We start from the raw sequence: 19,653 nt of genomic DNA on the forward strand, positions 1-19,653 counted from the left end.
CCGCGCCAATCTGTCACCGTTCAGCAGGCGAACGCTGCTGCCTCGAATGCTGCTCTTCTCAAATGAGACGGATAATTAGCTGCCCCACACGAATGGCGCACTCTTCTCACCCCTGATTGCTATCACCTTCTTGCTCCTGGCAGTTTTGACACCTCGTAATCAGCCTGCTGCTTTTTCTCTTTTCTTTCCCTATTTCTGATTTTTTTCTCCCCCTTCCTTCATTTTTTTTTTTTAATGCAATCCCGGTTGCCATTTGGATTGAGACTCCTCTGTTGAGTTAACCTTGTATGATTGCGGGGGAAAGGGGAATATACGGTAGGGAGGAAAAGAAATCGCCTCCTCTGAGTCTCATCTGCTGAGTGAACCACGGGTGGGGGTAGGAGCATCTCGGCTTGATCCTCCAGTGCTTTTGTTCGTAAGGGGGAACAGTCTCTCCTGAGCATCCTCTGAATTAACATTATTTCGGATGGGGAAGGATCGCGTGTGTGGAGCGACTCCTCCGCTCAGTTAATGGAGAAAAGACTGCATGTCTGTTCAGTTATCTGTTTAGTTAAATTCAGCAATACGAGGAGGGGATTTTAAAACTAAGTTCACACGGCTAGGAAGGAAGCTCTCTCTCTTCCTCCCTGGTAGGCAGGGAAGGAAGGTAACTTCTGAGCCTCTTAACGTGAATTCACTGTGTTTCATGGGAGTCAGAAGAGAGCTCTCATTGGAGTGCGAGATGGCAGAGGGAACTTCTTCCCTTCTGATTCTGGAGAAATACGAGATCCCAGTTAATGCTCTGGTGATTTCTTTGAGATCTTAAAAAACAGAGGACTCGTGGAATCTGTCATAGGAGCGTTTTCCTCTCCCCTAACAAGCACTGACAGTCTAATTAGTGGAGCTACGAGCAGCTGTCGAGTTAGCCGGAGAGACAGAGGAGCTACGTGTGTTCTACCCGGCCGCCGGCACCGAGCCCTCGCACCAGGCTGAGGCAGCCGTAACGCCACCGCCTGCCCCTCAGTGCCCCCCCGGGTAGAAAAGGGGAGCGGTTTGATTCCTTGCTTTCAAGTCAGACTCGAATTCCCGCGAATACCGCCGTAAGGGCGGCGGGACAAGCGAGCCCCTGCAGGAGCCTTAGGAGCGGCTTCAGCCCCGGGAGAACTCCGCTGGCCCTGGCAGAGGAGGAATTTGGTAGAACACCTCGGCACGAGTCTCCTGCTCCTTCTTTCCTCTCAGGCTCCACTTCCTTCCCCCAGATTTATTATTTTTTTTTTAATGAAATCCCACTTCCCATTTGGGTTCAACCTCCGCTGCTGAGTTGAGCTTGTGTGGAAGGGGGAGCGGAGGGGAGGAACACTGAGCCTCCTCTGGTGAGTGCAATCAAGCAGATGTCCCTGCTGGCAGCAGCAGCCTCCGCCAGGAAAGCTGTATGAGTGGGGCCCACTCAGGGACCACACTCACCTCCCACTTCAAATCGCTCACAACTGCTTCTCGTGATATTTATTTATTTATAAACCAGACTGGTGCCCCTCGCAGTGGTCTCTGAGCCTAGCTGGACGCCCTCAGGCAGCAAGTTTTAAGCAGCTGCCTAAGATGCTGCACTAGGCAGGAGCTCTCATATTGGAAGATGGATGGGCTCTGCTGGTCTAGGAGGCTTTGGACAACCGTGCTCCCCCCCGCCCCGCCCCGGCCGCAGGGGAGCCCAGCTTTGCAGGCAGAGCCGGGGCGGGGGTGGAGGGGGCGGCTGCCTCCAGCAACAAAGAACCGCGGCCCGGCTCGGGAGCTCGGCGCAGGGCTCCCTGCCCTGTCCTTCCCTTTTCCCATCCCCTTCCCCGCCCTTCCCTGCCAGCAGAAGAACTCATGGGGAAAACACATCCACGCATGGGGGGGGACACGGATAGATGACTTTATTTTCTTTAAAGGTGATTCGCAGTTTGATCAGCTCTTAATAACGTGAGCTTCTGAGCTCGAATTTCGCGGTTGAGAGGATAAGTCGGTTTTGTGTCGGGCTGGCTGGAGATGTGCGAATCCCCCTTCCCTCCTCCCAATGCTGGAACTTCTGCCTCTCCCAGGAACCACCCCCAGCCGTGCTCGCCGGGGAGGTCCTTCGCACGCCGAGCCCAGGGATGCACCTACCCTCGGCAGCGCTGGGCACCGCTGGGCCTTAGAGATGCTCATAGCAACAAACTCTTTCTCCAGGTCATGCAGCAGACACGCACTGTACACTGCTGTTTATTACAGTACACTCTGTTGACAGCCAGTCACAAACATGAGATGTTTAAAATGGAGAAAATAATTGCAGAAAAATCCATTTCTAAAAATTATGCAGGTGTTCATTCTTCCAGAAATTGGTCACCTGCAAACAAATCTTTAAAAAGAGAAACTGTTGTGCTTTGCTGCTATGAAAATATTAATGCTAATTATCAAATATCAGGACTAAAATCTATATTTAGTTCAAATGCAAAAAGCTCCAAGTCACCCTTTATCATTAACTTAAATTACTTAGTAAGATCCCCCATTTTTAATTTGATCCCAATAAATCCAGAAAATGTGCAAACTTTATCAGAATGCAATGTTTCAACTAAATGCTAATTTAAATTGCATTAAGAAAGCCACTGAGCATATTCAAGTTAAAAATTAAGTCACTGAGATTTGGGTGATTAGGTTTTCCTCTTTCATTTCTAGACTTGAGCAATCCTTCCTAGCAGACCAGAAAGAAAGGGAAATAATCTTTGGTATTCTTAGTTTTAGGGAAAGTTTAACCTTTTTTCACTCCGTCCTTCATATTAATATAACCTTTTCCATTAAAGTATTTTTACTAATTATTAATGCTAGAAAGGTATATGAACAAAATTGTTATTTTTTTATAACATGTAACAGATATCCATAAAATTGCTACCATTATATTTTGGCAAACAGGTCGTTTATGTGCTGTGTTTGATTACTCTCTCTAGTAAACAATTCATCTGGCAAAGTCAACCGTTTATTTATCTTACTAGTGAACAAGCCTATCTTAATTTTGGCACACCTGGCATTCAGTTACTGTGATGATTTTACAAGAATCTGAATTAAGAGGTTCACTATTCTACATTAAATTTGGAAATTTTATAGCAGAAATGAAAAATGAGAGCCTACTTCTCTTCCTGTTTACTTCTAGGAAAACATAATCACATCACTGGATACTGAGAAAAAAATCCTCGCATTACACCGATTTCCCCAGACACATTAAGGTATTAATCCTGCAAGTCTACACTCAAATATAATCATGACTTTGGGCATACTCAGACAATGATTAATTGAAAAAAAAAAGAAAAGAAAAAAGGTGTTTAACATCACTCTCAAAGGTAATATTGAAGCGTAACAAGCAGTAATATGAATTACAGTACTGAGTGACTTACAGTTTCGTTTCACCTTGTCAAAGGACAACTAAAAATGTGCTTATCTGACAAACAATTTCAGTCATGAGTTCTTGTTACAAGAAGTCTTAAATTCTTAGCGTATCTATTGAGTAAAAAAAAAAATCAAATGTACGCAAAAAGAGTGATCCATTGAATTCTCATACATTAAGACTGTACTTTGAAGTGGGAATTCAGATGCCGAAGAAAATCGTCCTTAGATGTTACGGATGGTGGGAAAACTTCTCGACAGAATTCACATATTCCACACTGATTCAGTTCAGGGTCTGTATAAGCTTGTGCCAGCAAATCATTGTCTCGAGGCTGCCAAATGAGCTAAAAGAAAACAGAAAATGATTATTTCTGTGGTTTACAATGTGGTTTACATTATGCTGTGGTTTATATTTATATTAAAAAAATACCTGCCTCTTTAAACTAGGTGTCCTCTACACCTACTTGGCCAGAGACATTAACTATAGAGTCCTCATTTAAGAAAAGCGAGACAGAACTTTGATTTTTTAAAGTTCTATAAACGTACTATCCTTGCAAACACTTAAAATGCCTCTGTATCTATTAATGATAAATACTGCTATAAGCAAAAGTCTGTAATATCAGTCTGATACATATTAAGGCTTTTCTTTAACTTTGCATTTCAGTATTTTATTGTAGAAGCCATAGTACATAAACAGCCATTTAACAGGAATGAGACAACACATTTTAACCTTAGAATAAAGTGTTTCTTGTAGAGAGTTAATAGGAATCATATTTTATTTCTGTTCTTATTGACACGTAACTAGTTTTCAGTTTACTTACAAAATGACCAGAGCAATGTCATATGGCTTAAGTTGCTTACTTACTCTCACTGCCTTTTAGCGTACATGTATCTCAAATAATCTGTTTTGGGATTCCTGATGATGCTGCCACGACAGCATCAAACTCAACAGGACCATCTGAATACCTATCCATGCATTCAGGCAATTCTGTAAACCATGCTAAATTTGGTTCAGCAGCTGTATTGCTCTTGGTCCCTGAGCCAGTTAGTTCAAAGCCAGCGAGTCTGTTTACCTGATGTGGGGGGTCAAGGGACTTCAGCCTGATATATACTCTAAGTGAGAGCGTACTTCCTACCAACTAGGAATCAAAAAGTCTTTTATCAGTTTTCAAAGTAAAGTTAAGAATCAAGTTTCATTACTTTAAGTATTAGCAACACGAGATAAAATACATAGTTATGTTATACGGCCGAGACGTTTAGGTTTTGAGTACACTGAAAACTAATGCATACTGCCGTGACTGCAAAGTAGCCAGAATGGCAGCAAGCTGGTATGAGCTCTATGTGGGGATGGAACCTAGAAGAGGAGAGCACCCTACATTTTTTTTTGGCTCCGTTTTCTTCTCTCTTGCTTCACTCACACATGGAAAGGCAAGCGAGAATACTTCAGAAAGTAGTTTCTTCAGAAGTTTTAAATTTCTTGCTATTGATACTTACCCAAGAGTTCTAATTTTCAGCTGTAATTCAAATTTCATCATGCCAAATAGTTAGAATCTATTGTTTATTCCTCCCATGGTAACTCACTGTACAACTAACCTGGCTTTCATAGTAGTTAAACCTCATTTTTAAAGCAGCTGCACTTCTTGTAGTCAATTTCCTGTCTATTGCCTATTTAAACAGTGTTTAGCTTATCAGATAGCAATAGCAGATTTACTGTCTTTCATTATGGTCAGCAATCCATATAATTAAATTGACTAATTAGTAATTAAGTGCAATCACACCACTTTTTTCAGCTCAAAGAGTCTACTTATTGTACGTTGCTGGTGTAAATTGCATATTAAATCTACTAGACACTGACACACTTAAACATCCCTACAGAAATGTGCTTAGAATTACTTGTTTCTAGTATCTTATGATGTAAAGCACCATTTAAAAAAAGATAAAATAGTATTGTAAAAACCTTACAAAGGACATAGTGAGATTTCTAATCTTGCAAGCGTGACACAGGGAGCAACCCACTGAGGCAGGCACTTAACTTCCATTTCTTTCTTTTGAGTGTTAAGCATGTGCTTAATATGCTTTTCAGAACGGGCATTATTTAAGCAGATGTTCTATTTCAGAAACATTAATATTCAGATCAAGATCAAGATACTATTGTTTTACTTTTAAAATCATGAACATTCTTAGAAATACTTTTGGTGGAAACAACCCCCTCAAACTGTGAATACCAATAAACACACGCGTCTATATGCAAGTCTCAGTTAAATGTATTCTGTAAAATCCTAGGTCCACTAATATCCATGTTTATTTTAATCTGCTGCTCTTTTCAGTCACATGTTTTTTTTAAAAAGTTACATCCTAAGAAAACAGTACTGAGTTTTCACATTTAGTATCCACATAGAAGGAAAGAGCTAAATTTATTACAGCAACTGAGAGCAGTTCCAAGAACTTACTGTTGCCAAATCTATTGCATTTATGGGGTTTTCCATTTTATAAGTTAACATATGTAGTAAATACTTGAAAGTTTTATCTACACTAGGGAAAAAAAACATCAGGTATATAATTCCTCCCTAGTGGAGCCTCACCAGTGGCAGGGATGATGGAAGCTGTAAGCAGGGTAACCACCCCTTAGAAAAGCGATAAAAATACTAAGAACAAGTTTATGCAGAAATTTAGTTAAGGTAAATACAGTTGAAAGGGCATGCATGCAAGTAACTTTTTAAAAACATTAGTATTTAATCTACATACATATTATCTGTGAGTCAAATCTTTAGCGCAATTAACAGTCAGAGAAATCTAAAGTTGAGTCCAATTCACTGGGAAAATACTTAAAAACCTCTTTTGAAGGCAGCTGAATAAAGGTGATGGATGGTTAAATATACTGATATTCACAGATGTATATTTAATGGATCCTAAAGTAATACTGGCTTGTTTCAAACAAGCTTCTGTATAAGATGTAACATTTTAATCAATGTCCTATATGTTCTACGGTGTTATTGTAGATATGACAAATACTGAAACTGTTCACCATTGCCCTTCTTTTCTCCAAGTGTTAGAGTTATTATATTTTCTCCACAAAGTAGATAATTTACATTTTAAATTATGTCTCCAAATTAATCTCCTTATTTTGCAGAAATACCAATGATCAAACCAAAAGCTTATTGCTATTCAACGACAATTCTTTTCTACTTTTTTAAGCTGCATACTCTCTTATCAATTTATAACCACATACCAGCTGTTTCACTTGCTGTAATATACAATGCAGGGTGCCATCTATTGAAAAATGAATACACAGACTAACTAGTAAAAGAACAAGCTGGAGAGGGAATACAGAAAAAGAGGACAGTAACAAGCAATAGACTGAATGCTTCACAGCTCCACAGGAATTCTACCAGTGATAAAATAAATGGCTTAATTTGCTTAACTCAGTCACAACTTTAACTGAGGATCCAATGAAAAGTAAAGCACAATAACTGTGATTAGTAAATTGGTATAGAATTGAGATCTCCTACATTACAAATAGATATTTAAAACACATTTTGAAAAATCAGGCTTATAGTTTAAAATACAATGATGAAGAACAGCAAACTTTCCACACTGAACTTTTAATCCAAAACTGATTTGCCATAGAAAATTATACCAGACTGGGTACGTTTTAGAAGTAAACATCCAAGCTATCATGTCCTACAAACGCTTTCCAAATGCTGGTTTTGCATGTCATACAGTGGCCAAATTGAGAGATAAAGCTCTTCCGCTGCACGTACCTTGTCATTAGCAAAGAACACAAACGCACATCAATGTAAATAGTAAAAAATATGCCAAATCAACCCTCACAGAATTCCTAAATATCACAATTTGCTTACTCTTGAAAAGCTGTCCTCTCACAAGGTGTGAGAAAAGCCACAGTAATGTAAAAAATCAGTCCATAAAGGTCCATAATAATTTTGCCAGCAATTTCAGTTGAGACAGGATGTTACACCAAAGCAGCAATGTATTCAGAGACACGATTGTCAGAACCCGCCGAAATGTTTTTCTGCATTACAGCAGCGGGGCCTTGCTTTCAAAAGCTTCCATGGACTTCAAGTAGCTATAACATAAACCTACATAAACCTAAAATAAAGTCTTTCAGTGAACTTCCCTTCTTTTGAAAATATAAATATGCTTTCCTCCTTGACTACTTAAACTATGAAGAAAAAATCTTAAGTCTTTTTAGAGGGGAGGAATAGGGTGCTGTTTATACCTCAGGTTGAGATAAAAAGTAGAACATTTTTCCACAGTGAAGTATTTATCTGTTCAGCTTTTTAATTAGTCCATTTGTCATATTCTCTGCTGTACATTAAAAACAATTAAAACAATTATGTGCCCTATTCAACTGAGATCAAGGGTAGAAAGAAAGCAATCTAAGGAGCAACATACAATTAATGACAGCTTTGAAATAGATATAGAAGCAATTAATATCTAAATGAACTGAAATTTGTGCAAGCATATCCAGTGCTTACATCTGCTTAAATTCCTGCCCTTTCCCTGGAAAAGTGCCTTGTATATGTACTTCAGTATAAGGAAGAACTGATGAGATATTGTCTTATAAACAGACTGATGAGATACCTCATAGACTATATTAATCCTGCCTCAAAGATCTTTGCAAAGCGTTTGTCTGAATCATTACCATTTTTTGAAATGTACAGTATTTATAGAAAGATACCTGATGAGGACCTCTGATGGTTGTCCCAGCAGCTTCTAAAGAAGGAAAAATTACTTCAGGTACACCCTGGTTTGTGTGCTTAGGTACAAATGTGAAACCAGTGTCTGTTGTGTTTAAACAGGTTTTGTCATGGGCATTTTCTATGGGCATGTTTGCATGATTTGGGGGGTTTGTTTTGTCAACAGTAGTTAGGCTTTGTAAAGCTGAGGTCATGAGATCAACTCCATGAGCTTCAAATGAGTTAGATTCCAATTTACTGAGGTTAACAGCACGGTCTCTGTGCTCCAGGTTAAAATGATGATCTTGAAGCATGTTTTCGGCTATACCAGTACAAGGAACTGTTGGTTTTTCCTGAGTGCTCTGCAAGAAAGCAGAGTCATTGTCTGTAGGTGGAAACTTGACATTAAATTTAGAAAGTGATTCTACAGAGTTGTTGTCCTCATCTTGGCCCACTCCTCTTGGTGTGATAGATGTGATGCATGATGCACCTCTATTTATATCCTTTATAACCCGAGGCTTAAAAAGCTCTTCTGCTTGTTCATCAGTTTTATCAGTACACTGTATCGGCATGGAAAACTGTATTTCTGTGAAGAAAGAACGAAGAAAACATTAAATAGTCCACTGCAGTATAACTGTTAAAGGTGTGGCGCTGGGGTATTTTTCCTGAGAGGTTTTTGATTTTCTTCTTGGCTTTTCAACCTTTATTTTTTCTCTTTGGAATCAGTTTGAGGCGCAGTTCTCATTCACAAACACTAGCTCTGACACAAAAATTATCAGAACCGAAATAAAAACAAGTAATTCTGTTCTAATAATTATATTTCTCTTTGATTTATGGCTACAAACATTTTCATTTTATTGAAAATTATGTTGTCCCATACTCTTAACACATACTTGCATATATTTACGGAATTGTTCTGTCAGAAATAGAAGCTGGAACCAAAACCATTTCACACAGTGCCAAGAACATGCTAAGCACCATGAGCACAATTTTAGAATGTATTCAGGTACCAAACTTCCATTGGTTTCCAAATTAGGTAAATATCTAAAATGAATAACTATTCATAAGTAGGACCATATTTTCCCTTTGTTTTGAGAATTTCCCCTTAATTTTTGTCATTTTATTAACAAAAATGGTAATAATATGCAGGTTTACTCCTAATCAAGTGAGAGAATAACATCAGTACACATTTATTGTACTGCAGCCTTCCGACATCACTCAGATATTGTAGTAATGTGGGCCACAGACGTAACAGAAATCAAGCAGATCCAATCTATATCATGTATAGCTTTTCACACAGTTGAGTTAGGCACTCATTTAAGGAAAACAAATCCATTCTGAAATAAGTTGCCAAGCACTAACCCCCCAAAATTCCCACGCCCAAATAATAACATTTAGTAGCGTACAATCAGCATATAACAATCAGACATAGCGATTTGAAGACATGAGCTAGACATTAGCGCTCATGTAACAAAACTTCAGTAATGGTATAACCTAAATTAGAAGCAAGTGCTGAAATCAGTGTCTTCTGCTTCAACCGTTTAAGTCTGGCAGGTGTTTTTGAAATCACTTAAGAGTCTGATCCTACTATTAAGAAAAACTAGTAGGGAATACCCATAGTAGCCTACATTACATTAAATGTAAGCATTAGCAGAACTAGACATTCAGGATCTCTTCAGTTGCAAAAAAATCAAGCCTTTCTTTTGTTCTCAGGACCTGTTGGATTAAGCTCTTGTCCCATATAACACAACAGTATTCAGAAGTCTGCACAAGAAAGTCTAGAAAATAAGTCCTCTGACTCTCCTCAGTCCAGTCCGGCAGTTTTCCTCTAGCAGATATGGGGCCAGAGACATTCATAACAGACATCTTTTGAACTGACAGCTAAATTAAAAGCAAGCAAGTGCTGTCATTCACACAGTATGATGGGATATCACATGTAGTAAGTGCCTGCCTCTCACTCCAAGGGACAAAACAATTACAAGAGCCATTGATGTGATGACTGTCTTTCATAGCATGTGATTTGGAGCATTCGTCATAGAATGCCAAAACTGGCGGTGCGTTTTCTTGGTGAAATACTGAGCACCATGTGAGCAGACTTGAAAAAGGCAGATGGTAAACAGTGGAAGTACTTCTATGTATGTGTAATTTACAGTATTTTCAAATATAAAGCAAAGCTTTCAAACAGTTGAATCACAATAAGAGCTTAAGTATGATATTACCAGTTTCAGGTTCTGGCTTTATCTTAAATTTACTCAGTTGGTCTGTTTGTTCTCTGGCTAGCATACAGATTCGATGACACTCTTCTTTCATGTCCTGGAAAATAGTCTCCAGATTCTCCCTGGAAGATCAAAATTGTAAATTAGAGAGTCAACCAATTCAGCTTGTTGTGACCTTTAATCTAGTCACACCCACAAACCAGAGAAAAACAATAGTGTAAGCTACTTTTCTTGGATACCTTGTTCCTCAACATATGTATACATATTTTTGTTCTCCTCAGTAAAAGCAAGCAGAAAAGGGAAAAGAAAATGTTGTCAAAGAGCTGTTCAGTTGTATCATACACACCTACCTTCGAGCTTAGGGCCTGACCCCCTCAAAAATCCAGCCTTTACATTTCTTTCAGTTCCCTCAGGTATTTTGTGGAACAGCTTATCTTTTGCAAGGGTACTGTTTCTATCTCATTGTAGGGAAAATAAGATGCTGCTGCTGTGAACATTAGTTGTTTTCCATTGTTTTCTGTGCACTTCAGACTTTGCAGGAGAAGGAACACAAAAGCATTTGTTACTTCTCTTTCCTTCTCTGTCTACCTGACATTTTGGAGAGGGGCTCATGAACTGATTCCTTCTCTGTTTTATACAATATCACATGACTTTTCCTTTTATTTTGAGGACTTTTTTATATTACATCTTTTCCAGAGTATCATACGGACATCCGATATTTAGTTATCTGCACTGAGAATGGTAAAAATAGTTCTTCATGCTGGTGTGAGTTTTATTTGCCCAAAGACACTACATTATTCAGTTACTGATGCATCCATAAAATTCCATTGTGAAATTTTAATAAATTTGCTGAGGAATTTATATTTCTAAGCACAATATCATGGATTTTATAAAACAAACTTCAAGGATGAAAAAGTGAAGTTGGTGACAAACTGGATTTGTGTTCTCTTTTGCATCTTTGTGTCAAAAGAGCTCAAAAGAAATTTTTCTTTGATTCGGTGAATTGTTTTCCTTTTTATTGAGTATTCATATAGCAATCAGAAGTGTCACGAGCTGTGTTCCTACTTCTGCTGTGCTTCTGTTTTTGGAAGACACAAATGTCTATTTGTATCTCATTTGAAATAAAAATTCTATAGAAGGAATTAAAGTTGCTACTGTTAACACATTCTGACCATTTTTCAGGTGTTTTGATAAATGTGAAATTAAAAAAGACTCTTAACAAAAGTTTCTAATCGGAGCTTAAAATGTACATATGATTAGACAAATCAATCTTCATTTGCTAGACATTTGTGATACTATAATCTTACTAGTGTAAGATTACCAGTAATCTTACCAGTCACATACCTGTTTCCAAGAACTTTACTTTAGTAAGGGAGCTATTTGAGAGGAGGGAGACAGAAGACAGGTAAAGGTTTTTCATTTTTTTAGATATAAATCAGTAAAGACAAAGAAGTCTTTATCACATCACATCACATCACAGTCTTATTTCCTCTCTTTCTTATCATAAAGCAGTAGAGAGTCAGACTAAAGATCGACGTAGTTCACCCAACCTATGTCTGAGAGTGGCCAAAAGCAGATGCCTAGGCAAGAGTATAAGAAAACAGCAAGAGTTTATGATACTTTTCCCTAATACTCTCCTAGAGAATCTTCTACTTGACCTCAGCAAAATTGTTAAAAGTGGTATTACTGCCTATCCTGTGAAAAACACAAACCTAAGACTTTGGTCAATATTTTTCCCAAAACACTGGCAGAAGAGGGAATACTTGTATAAGAAATATACTGCTTTTGGTCCCTTGGTCATAGCAAGGGCTGTCTGGCTTCAGCTTATAGATAAACCTGGTTTCAAACTCTCTCATTTAGGATGGATCTGGCCAAGAATTATTTCTTCATGCTGTCTATCAGACCTCCTCCTGGCAGCGCAGCAGGCTCCTCTGCTGTGCTGCCATCAGTTAATCCATTACGGTTGTACATTCCTCTTCTGAAGAGAGTTAACGCAAGGGAGTTAATGCTTATCCAAACCCCAGCATTAACATCCGCTGCTGCTTCCCACAGAGTTTAACCTCCTGCTGAACCAAGTGGCTCTTTTTCTTCCTCCCAGCTTATGCTTACATACTTGCAAAGCCTCAGCTATAATTCCATATAGTTGCTGGCTTTATTACCTTCCCACACTGCCTCTTTGACCGCTGCTGCTTCCCCCTTCCCTCCCCCATCCATTTTTTAAGGTACTGTGTAGAAAAGAGGGAAGCAGCTGGTCTTGTTTAATAGCAGAAAAGACAATTAAAAGCAAATTTAAAAAATGCTGCAAAAGTATTTACCTTTCAGGCATAGGCGAAATACCCAAGATCCCTAGAGATAATTCAGGTTTACCTGGAACAATTTTCTTACTTTTCACCTTGAAGTAAAAGATGAAAATATTGATCACAGGTTAGCATATTAATTCTGTTCTTCACCCTGGTATGAATAAAAATATCACGGGATCCTTCACCTAGTCCTTCTGGAAGCTCTCAAAACATTCACAAAATGACAAAAACAGTTTTTTACTGTTTGTGTGAAATTCCTATTTTTAGTTTAACTTAGCAACTCAGTATGGCATTCCTCTGCTCATACTCCCTTGAAAGGAAACCGGTTCTAAGAATATTGCTTGACTGTCATTCTGTTTCAGTCGCGTATAAGGTAATATTACATATTGTGTATAGGCTTGTTAGTGAGGTATCCAGCTATTTTAGTTATTAAAAATCAATTTATTCACTGAAATTTTCAATGAACACATCACAAGCTAATATGTCAAGAGTTTTAGCAGGTTTTTAAATAAGTTATTAACTTTGACTACCACCTTGTGGTTAACTCTAGTATTACACAGTTTTAAATCTGCCAGGCATTAAGGAAAGTTTTTATAATAACCAGTCATTAAGCTGCAGTTCCACTAGATCTACATTACCAGATGGCCTGGGTAGTTCATATGTGCTCCAAATCAGACACAGAACTTGATCATATGTCTGCCAAATAAGCTGACTGCAATGATACATTGTTTACAATCACAGACCCACAGCCTCCAGGTTTGTCTTTCTTACCTTGCACTAAAGTGCCGCTGCAGCTCCCGTAGACACGTTTGAGCTGCCTTACACCTAGCAACACGGGTTGGAAATGCTTACCACGGTAAGTTAAGTAATGCTTGGCAAGTATAATAGCAACAAGTTATGTGTTGCTGTGCTCCTCCCCTTATCTACGTTCACTTTAAATTAGCTAACTAAAATGTGGTTACGTGGTTAGATTCACATCCATGACTGCACTCTAGCTATCCCACAGGGACAGAATAGCACTCTGGATACTCTTCTGTGACAAAAATAGGGTGTCATAAAAGTGAAAAAATCAACTCAATCTTCATGAAAACTTCCAACTGAAAATTATAAAACAGAAATGCTAATCTGGAGTTTTCACAAACACTGAAATTTTAATGACATAACATAGAATGATTAACACACAATTAACAACCAATATGTATTTAATAGTTCGGTGTTCCCTATGTGCTTTGCATATTTTAATGATTTCCTAGTAATTATATAATGCTAAAATTTAAGATCAGTTTCTTAGAATTATTAGTATAAACATGTTTGAAAGAAGTAATAATTTACAAATGTTAGTGTTTTTCATTTTATCTCAACTTGGTTTCTTATCTTACCTCCCTTTTATACGTTGGCATCTGTATACCCTTTTGTGCTTCATTTAATTCTTTCAATTTGCTTTTCAGAGTTCTTATTTTATCTTCTTGGTTGGAAATAATAGATAAAAGCTTCCTTTCCTTTTGATTGTTTTTGTCTTCAAGTTGCTTCAACTTCATGCTCTCGCTTTCTAACTGTTCCTAAAAAATTATTTTAGAAACATCAATACAACTAATAGAATTGAGGCCTGTGGAATATCACTATTCAGCAGCCAAGAATAAAATAAGCTTTTGCAACATAAGTAAGGGCCAGTTAATTAATTTTAAACTGTTAGTAAAGACTTCTACCACTACACATAGACATAATTTATCATAGATGATTACTCAAAACAACTGTATGTTCTGAATTTATGAAAGTCATATTAATGTTTATAAAAAATAAAGATACTCTCTTGGTTCGCTCACTATATCATGGATATTAACATTTTATGTACAATATATTGTATGTACAGTATATAAAATAATATTTCATTAATTTCAATCAATCTTAAACAATATTGAAGAAGGTGATATTCTGTAGCTACCTTAATTTTTGAGCAGACCCAAGAACAGAATCACAGAATCACAGAATATCTGAAGTAGGAAGGGACCTATAAGGATCATCGAGCCCAACCCCCTGCTCCTCACAGGACTGCCTAAAATGAAACCATATGACTAAGAGCATTGTCCAGATGCTCCTTGAACTCTGAGAGGCCTGGTGCCATGAACACTTCCCTGGGGAGCCTGTTCCAGTGACTGACCACCCTCTCAGTGAAGATCCTTTTCCTAATGTCCAATCTGAGCTTCCCCTGACGCAGCTTCATTCCATTTCCTTGTGTCCCATTGCTGGTCCCCAGAAAGTGGAGACCGGCACCTCCCACTCTGTTGCCCACCCCCATGAGGAAGCTGTAGACTGCCGTGATGTCACCCCTCAGCCTTCTCTTCTCTGAACTGAACAAATCAAGTGACCTCAGCTGCTTCTCATAAATCTTGCCCTTGAAGCCTTTCACCATCTTGGTCGCCCTCCTCCTTTGGACACACTCTAATAGTTTGATGTCCTCCTTACATTGAGGTGCCCAAAACCACACACAGTACTCAAGGTGGGGCCACACCAGTGCAGTGCAGAGTGGGACAATCACCTCCCTTGACAGGCTAGCTATGCGCTGCCTCATGCACCCCAGGATGTGGTTGGCCCTTTTGACTGCCAGGGCACACTGTTGACTCATATCAACTTGCCATCAACCCAAACCCGCAGATATCTTTCCGTGGGCCTGCTCTCCAGCCGCTCGTCCCCCAGTTTGTATATATCACCAGGATTACATTGCAAATATTGCAATGCTATTAAGATTTGTGAAATAAAAAGCAGTGGCTGGCTCCACTTTAACTATCTATTTGGTAATTCATTGAATTTTTATGTATGTGGGCTTTTTGGTGGAATGAAGAGGAATATAACGAACAATTTTTTTAATATGCACAAAGATAGTCCTCGAATAATTTTCACGAAACAACCTATGGTTAAAAACTGTGGCTATGAAAACCTTCTATCTGTCAGTTTATGAAATCTATAGAAACACTGATCTTGAACTGTATCAAGTGTAACAAAAAGTGGCCTGAAGCCCCAACTGTCTCTGCAAGAGAAGTAAGCCCAAAGGGTTAACTATGCAAGAAGTAAGTGAAACGCAGTGAGGTAGTCTGCAGATAGGTAGGGCAAGGTGAAGAGGAAAGAAGCAAATAAGTGCTTGTTCAAGAACATTTTGTTTTATTTACAAATGGGACCTAACTAGGGTGAGGTTGTGCTTTTGGAGATTAGGCAGGTAGGGCTACTCTACTAGACAATGACAGCCATGTAGGGACAGGTCCAGAGCCACTCTACAGACATACTGGGTGGTTAAGCACGCATGCGTGTATACGCAGCTGACACACAGTTTAGCCTCCAAAAGTTATACTAGCTGGATAAAAAACCCACAGAAAAATGGCTTTGAAGGCATTTGTTTTTTTCTTTAGTGTCAGTTGTGACTTTGAAGAATAAACCTACGAGCTTCAACGCAACTCTGGACTTGGCTGGTATCTCAGGGATCAAGATTAAGCCTCTTCTGCTTAGTGGGTTCAAAACGTTGTCTAGAAATGGGATGTTTCTATCCCAGCAAAACTCCTCTCTCACCATCATCTGCAGATCTTACGTATCCCATTCTTTCAATCTTTGAATTGACATGGTATTTCTGCTTTAGGTGTTGTTAACTTCCTTAATTCTAACCCTTCCTCCATGATTTGCACTTCTGGCAGGTGGTGTGGGCAATATATGTAGAGTCCTAGGACAGATCATGAAACATTTTCTATACTCTTCTAGCGTGGAATCTGTATACATCATGGTAGATAAGAATCCAGGGAAGCAGATGAAAAAAAAAACCACAAAGAAACAGCAAAAGACAAAAAAAAGGAGAATTTTTTTTTGTATAGTTCTCGAAAAAAACAAACAAACAAGACTGAAGCTTTTAGGCTAAAGAACCCATACATCATCTTCTATAACTGATGCTACAGCAGCTAGATTTCATTTTCTCGAATGGCACAACAAGAACACTAGGAAGAATTACAGTACTATGAGGCATAGAAAGTTCAAAGCAAGTTAAGGAAGCATCTGATGAATGAGAAAAGACAATCATATCTAGTGATGTGGGGAAAAAAATAACAACTTATGTTAAGAGGACATGGAGACACGCATAAAAGTATTCTTAAGAGATCTGAAAATACTTTGAAGAAAGTTATAGAAGGGCCAGATGCTGAACATAATTTTATAACTATTTACCTTTTCCATGTTCTTTAAAGATTACAAAGTCACAGTAGCTATGGTATGGGGAACTGCTTTTTGCCATTCCAGGAATGGGAAGGGAGTGATATTCTATGGTGTGCATTCACAGACCCCAAGCTATGATAGAGCCATTACTTGGTCACAGGGTTCCCAAACATTAGAATCAGTTGGGAGGGGCCTTTAAAGGTCATCTAGTCCAACTCCCCCTGCAAGAAGCAGGGACAACTTCAACTAGATCAGGTTGCCCAGAGTCCTGTCCAACCTGACCTTGAATGTTTCCAGGGATGGGGCATCTACCACCCCTCTGGGCAACCTGTGCCAGTGTTTCACCACCCTCATTGTAAAAAATGTCTTCATTATATCTAGTCTGACCATTCCATGGTCAAATTCCATTTCCCATTCAAAAAGCTAATAGGATGCAGCTTCTCCTGTATTTTCCTTTGAAAATGATTTGTTGGAAATCCAAACACCTAGGAAAAAGCTTACGTCAAACACAACACTTGCCCTTGAACAACTCCATCTTAAGGACAGTAACTCTTTCACTGAGTCTGTGATACAGCATTGGTCTGCACACAGATAATTGATCTCTTTGGGACTATTATAGCTCCAAATAACATGTCGGCTTTCAAAAGCTTTCAGATATCTGGGAGGACTGCATTTCTCCTACATTCTCCTGTAGGAAGCAGGGACAAGATTTAAGCAAGCAACGAGAGAAGCCACATGGGAACCAATGTGAGAAGAGCCACGCAACACATTGCAATGAAGATGTATCAGTATATATTGATGTAAATAATCATTTTTGTGCACAGTCAGGATATCACAACAGGAAAAACAGTGGAGAAATGATTACACCTTTTGGGATCTTTCAATAACACAGCCCTTCATAGCTCGATGATCTTACAGTTTCCAATACTGACTGAGTTTGGGTGTTTGCAACAATGTGGTAACATTTATAAACTGGCTGAAGTTATAAAGCTAATGCCATGACAAATAAGTATGTCACACAGGTCATACCTGCTCAGTTACGTACTTGGCCACACAATGGATCTTTTAAGCATGCTGGTATTGGCAACCAGCAAAGAGGTTACATCTGTATTATGAACAGATCAGTATCTTTTCTTTTGGAGAGGCTTTATAGAATCAAGTTGGAAGGGACCTCAAGGTTTCTCTAGCTCCTAATCAAAGCAGGGTCAGGTATGATGTCTGATCAGGTTACTCAGTTTGGTCTTGAATTCACCAAGGATGGAGATGGCACAACCTCTCCAGGCAACCTTTTCCAATGCCTGGATGTCCTCATGGTGAAAAGTTTTCCCTTATGTCTGAACCTTCCATGTTTTAGCTGCCCATTGTCTCTCATCCTCTTGTCATGCACCACTGTTAAGAGCCTGGCCCTATCTGCCTGATCACTGCAATGTAGGTATTGGAAAGCCATTGCCTTCTCCTGAAGCCATCTCTTCTCCAGGCTGGACAAGTCCAGTTTCTGCAGCTTCTCATGGGGTATGTACTCAAGCCCCCAACTATCTCAGTGGGGCTTCTGCTGAACTCACTCTAGTTTATCAATGTCTTTCCTGTACCGGAGGTCCCCAAACTGGATGTAGCATTCTAGATGCAGTCCAATGAATGACGAATAGAGGGAGATCCTTGTTTCCCTAGCCATGCTAGCTGTGCTCCTGTTAATACTGCCCAGGACGCTGCTGCCCTTCTTTTCTGCCAGGACACACTGCTGGCTCTTGTTCAGCTTGCTGTCTAACAAGACCCCAGCTCCTTTCCAGCAGAGCTGCTCCACGGCCAGTCAGTCCCCAGACTGTACTGCTGCAAAGGCAGGTCTTTTTATTTCTCCCTGAAGTGTGCTTCCCAGAATAAACAAACTGTCAGATGATTTCAAGGAAAAATACTATTCAACTGATGAACTACTGTAAGTGCTCGCAGAGAATATTAACTGTAACTTTAAACAGTTTAACCACAAACTATTCTTTACTACTGGGTAGAGACAGCTGAAACAGATGAAGCAATAAGAAAAAAGGCTATCGATACCAGAATTTCTTATATCAGGTAGCAGGGCCTAACTAATCCTACTGCATACATCATACTAGCAGCAAAGAACAACTAAATGCATAAAATTGTCAGCTAGCATAAAGTCATGAAGTAGAGCTTTCTTTGCATCAAAGACAGGAAACAAAGTGATACTAGAGAAGCTGGTATTGACTGGAACACACAACTCTACAAAAGCACTGCAGTAGCTGCTCTTAAGTTACTTAAATATTTTAGCACCATAATTTTGAGCACAAAGATGACTACCATACATCTGCTATTCCTCTGCTTATGTCCTGCACAAAAAAAAAAAAGACCTAAGCATTTATTGAAGGATGAACAGTTTTGTACACCATATGCATCATTGATTCCTGACACACAGTTTCTTCCCCTTTTCCATGGCACAAGAAATTCTGATCAACAAACTCCACATGGTGTTTAATACTGAGGTTCTTGACCTAGGAAAATAAGAACATGAGCATGTTTTCTTATCACAGGTATTGACTTTAGCTTCATGTTTTATGGAGTTTACAAGGATTCTGATGGCTGACTGTGCTAAAAACAGCATGCAGAGAAGCTTTACTTGACACTGTGTAATTTGCATACTAAGGTTTTCTATTTGCTGGGCGGCTTTGGCTCTGAAACAGTAACTGGATCCACATTCTACCTAGTTAATAAAGTTTAGCCAGGCTGTACTCATAAACAGGCAGCAATTTAGGTCTCTTTGGTTTCCTCAAGCAGGGGACTGAAAAAATCTGTTAATCTTGTATTTAATTTGGTACTGACCACCCAGCCAATCTGGTCCACTCACCTCTTTCCGTGAAGATGAATGTGAAC

At 39.0% G+C, this 19,653-nt stretch overlaps 1 protein-coding gene across 6 annotated transcripts in view; it reads right to left on the reverse strand.

Moving 5' to 3' along the window:
* Window positions 1-1,865: 1,865 nt before the first annotated feature.
* TANK (TRAF family member associated NFKB activator) overlaps window positions 1,866-19,653 on the reverse strand; it is a 29,891-nt gene continuing 12,103 nt past the window's right edge. For 3 of the 6 annotated variants that reach the window (XM_074595080.1, XM_074595077.1, XM_074595083.1), the window contains 6 exons: window positions 13,962-14,141; window positions 12,598-12,674; window positions 10,286-10,404; window positions 8,069-8,652; window positions 3,545-3,713; window positions 1,866-2,350 (listed from right to left, as the gene is read on the reverse strand). In XM_074595080.1, coding sequence (XP_074451181.1) covers window positions 3,546-3,713; window positions 8,069-8,652; window positions 10,286-10,404; window positions 12,598-12,674; window positions 13,962-14,141 — 1,128 coding nt within the window. In that variant the 3' untranslated portion in view covers window positions 1,866-2,350; window position 3,545. Of the gene's footprint in view, window positions 3,714-8,068; window positions 8,653-10,285; window positions 10,405-12,597; window positions 12,675-13,961; window positions 14,142-19,653 lie in introns of all 6 variants that reach the window. The other 3 variants (XM_074595078.1, XM_074595082.1, XM_074595081.1) reach the window with 1 other exon arrangement.

This window comes from Larus michahellis, chromosome 7 (assembly GCF_964199755.1).
Source record: "Larus michahellis chromosome 7, bLarMic1.1, whole genome shotgun sequence".
NCBI lineage: Eukaryota > Metazoa > Chordata > Aves > Charadriiformes > Laridae > Larus > Larus michahellis.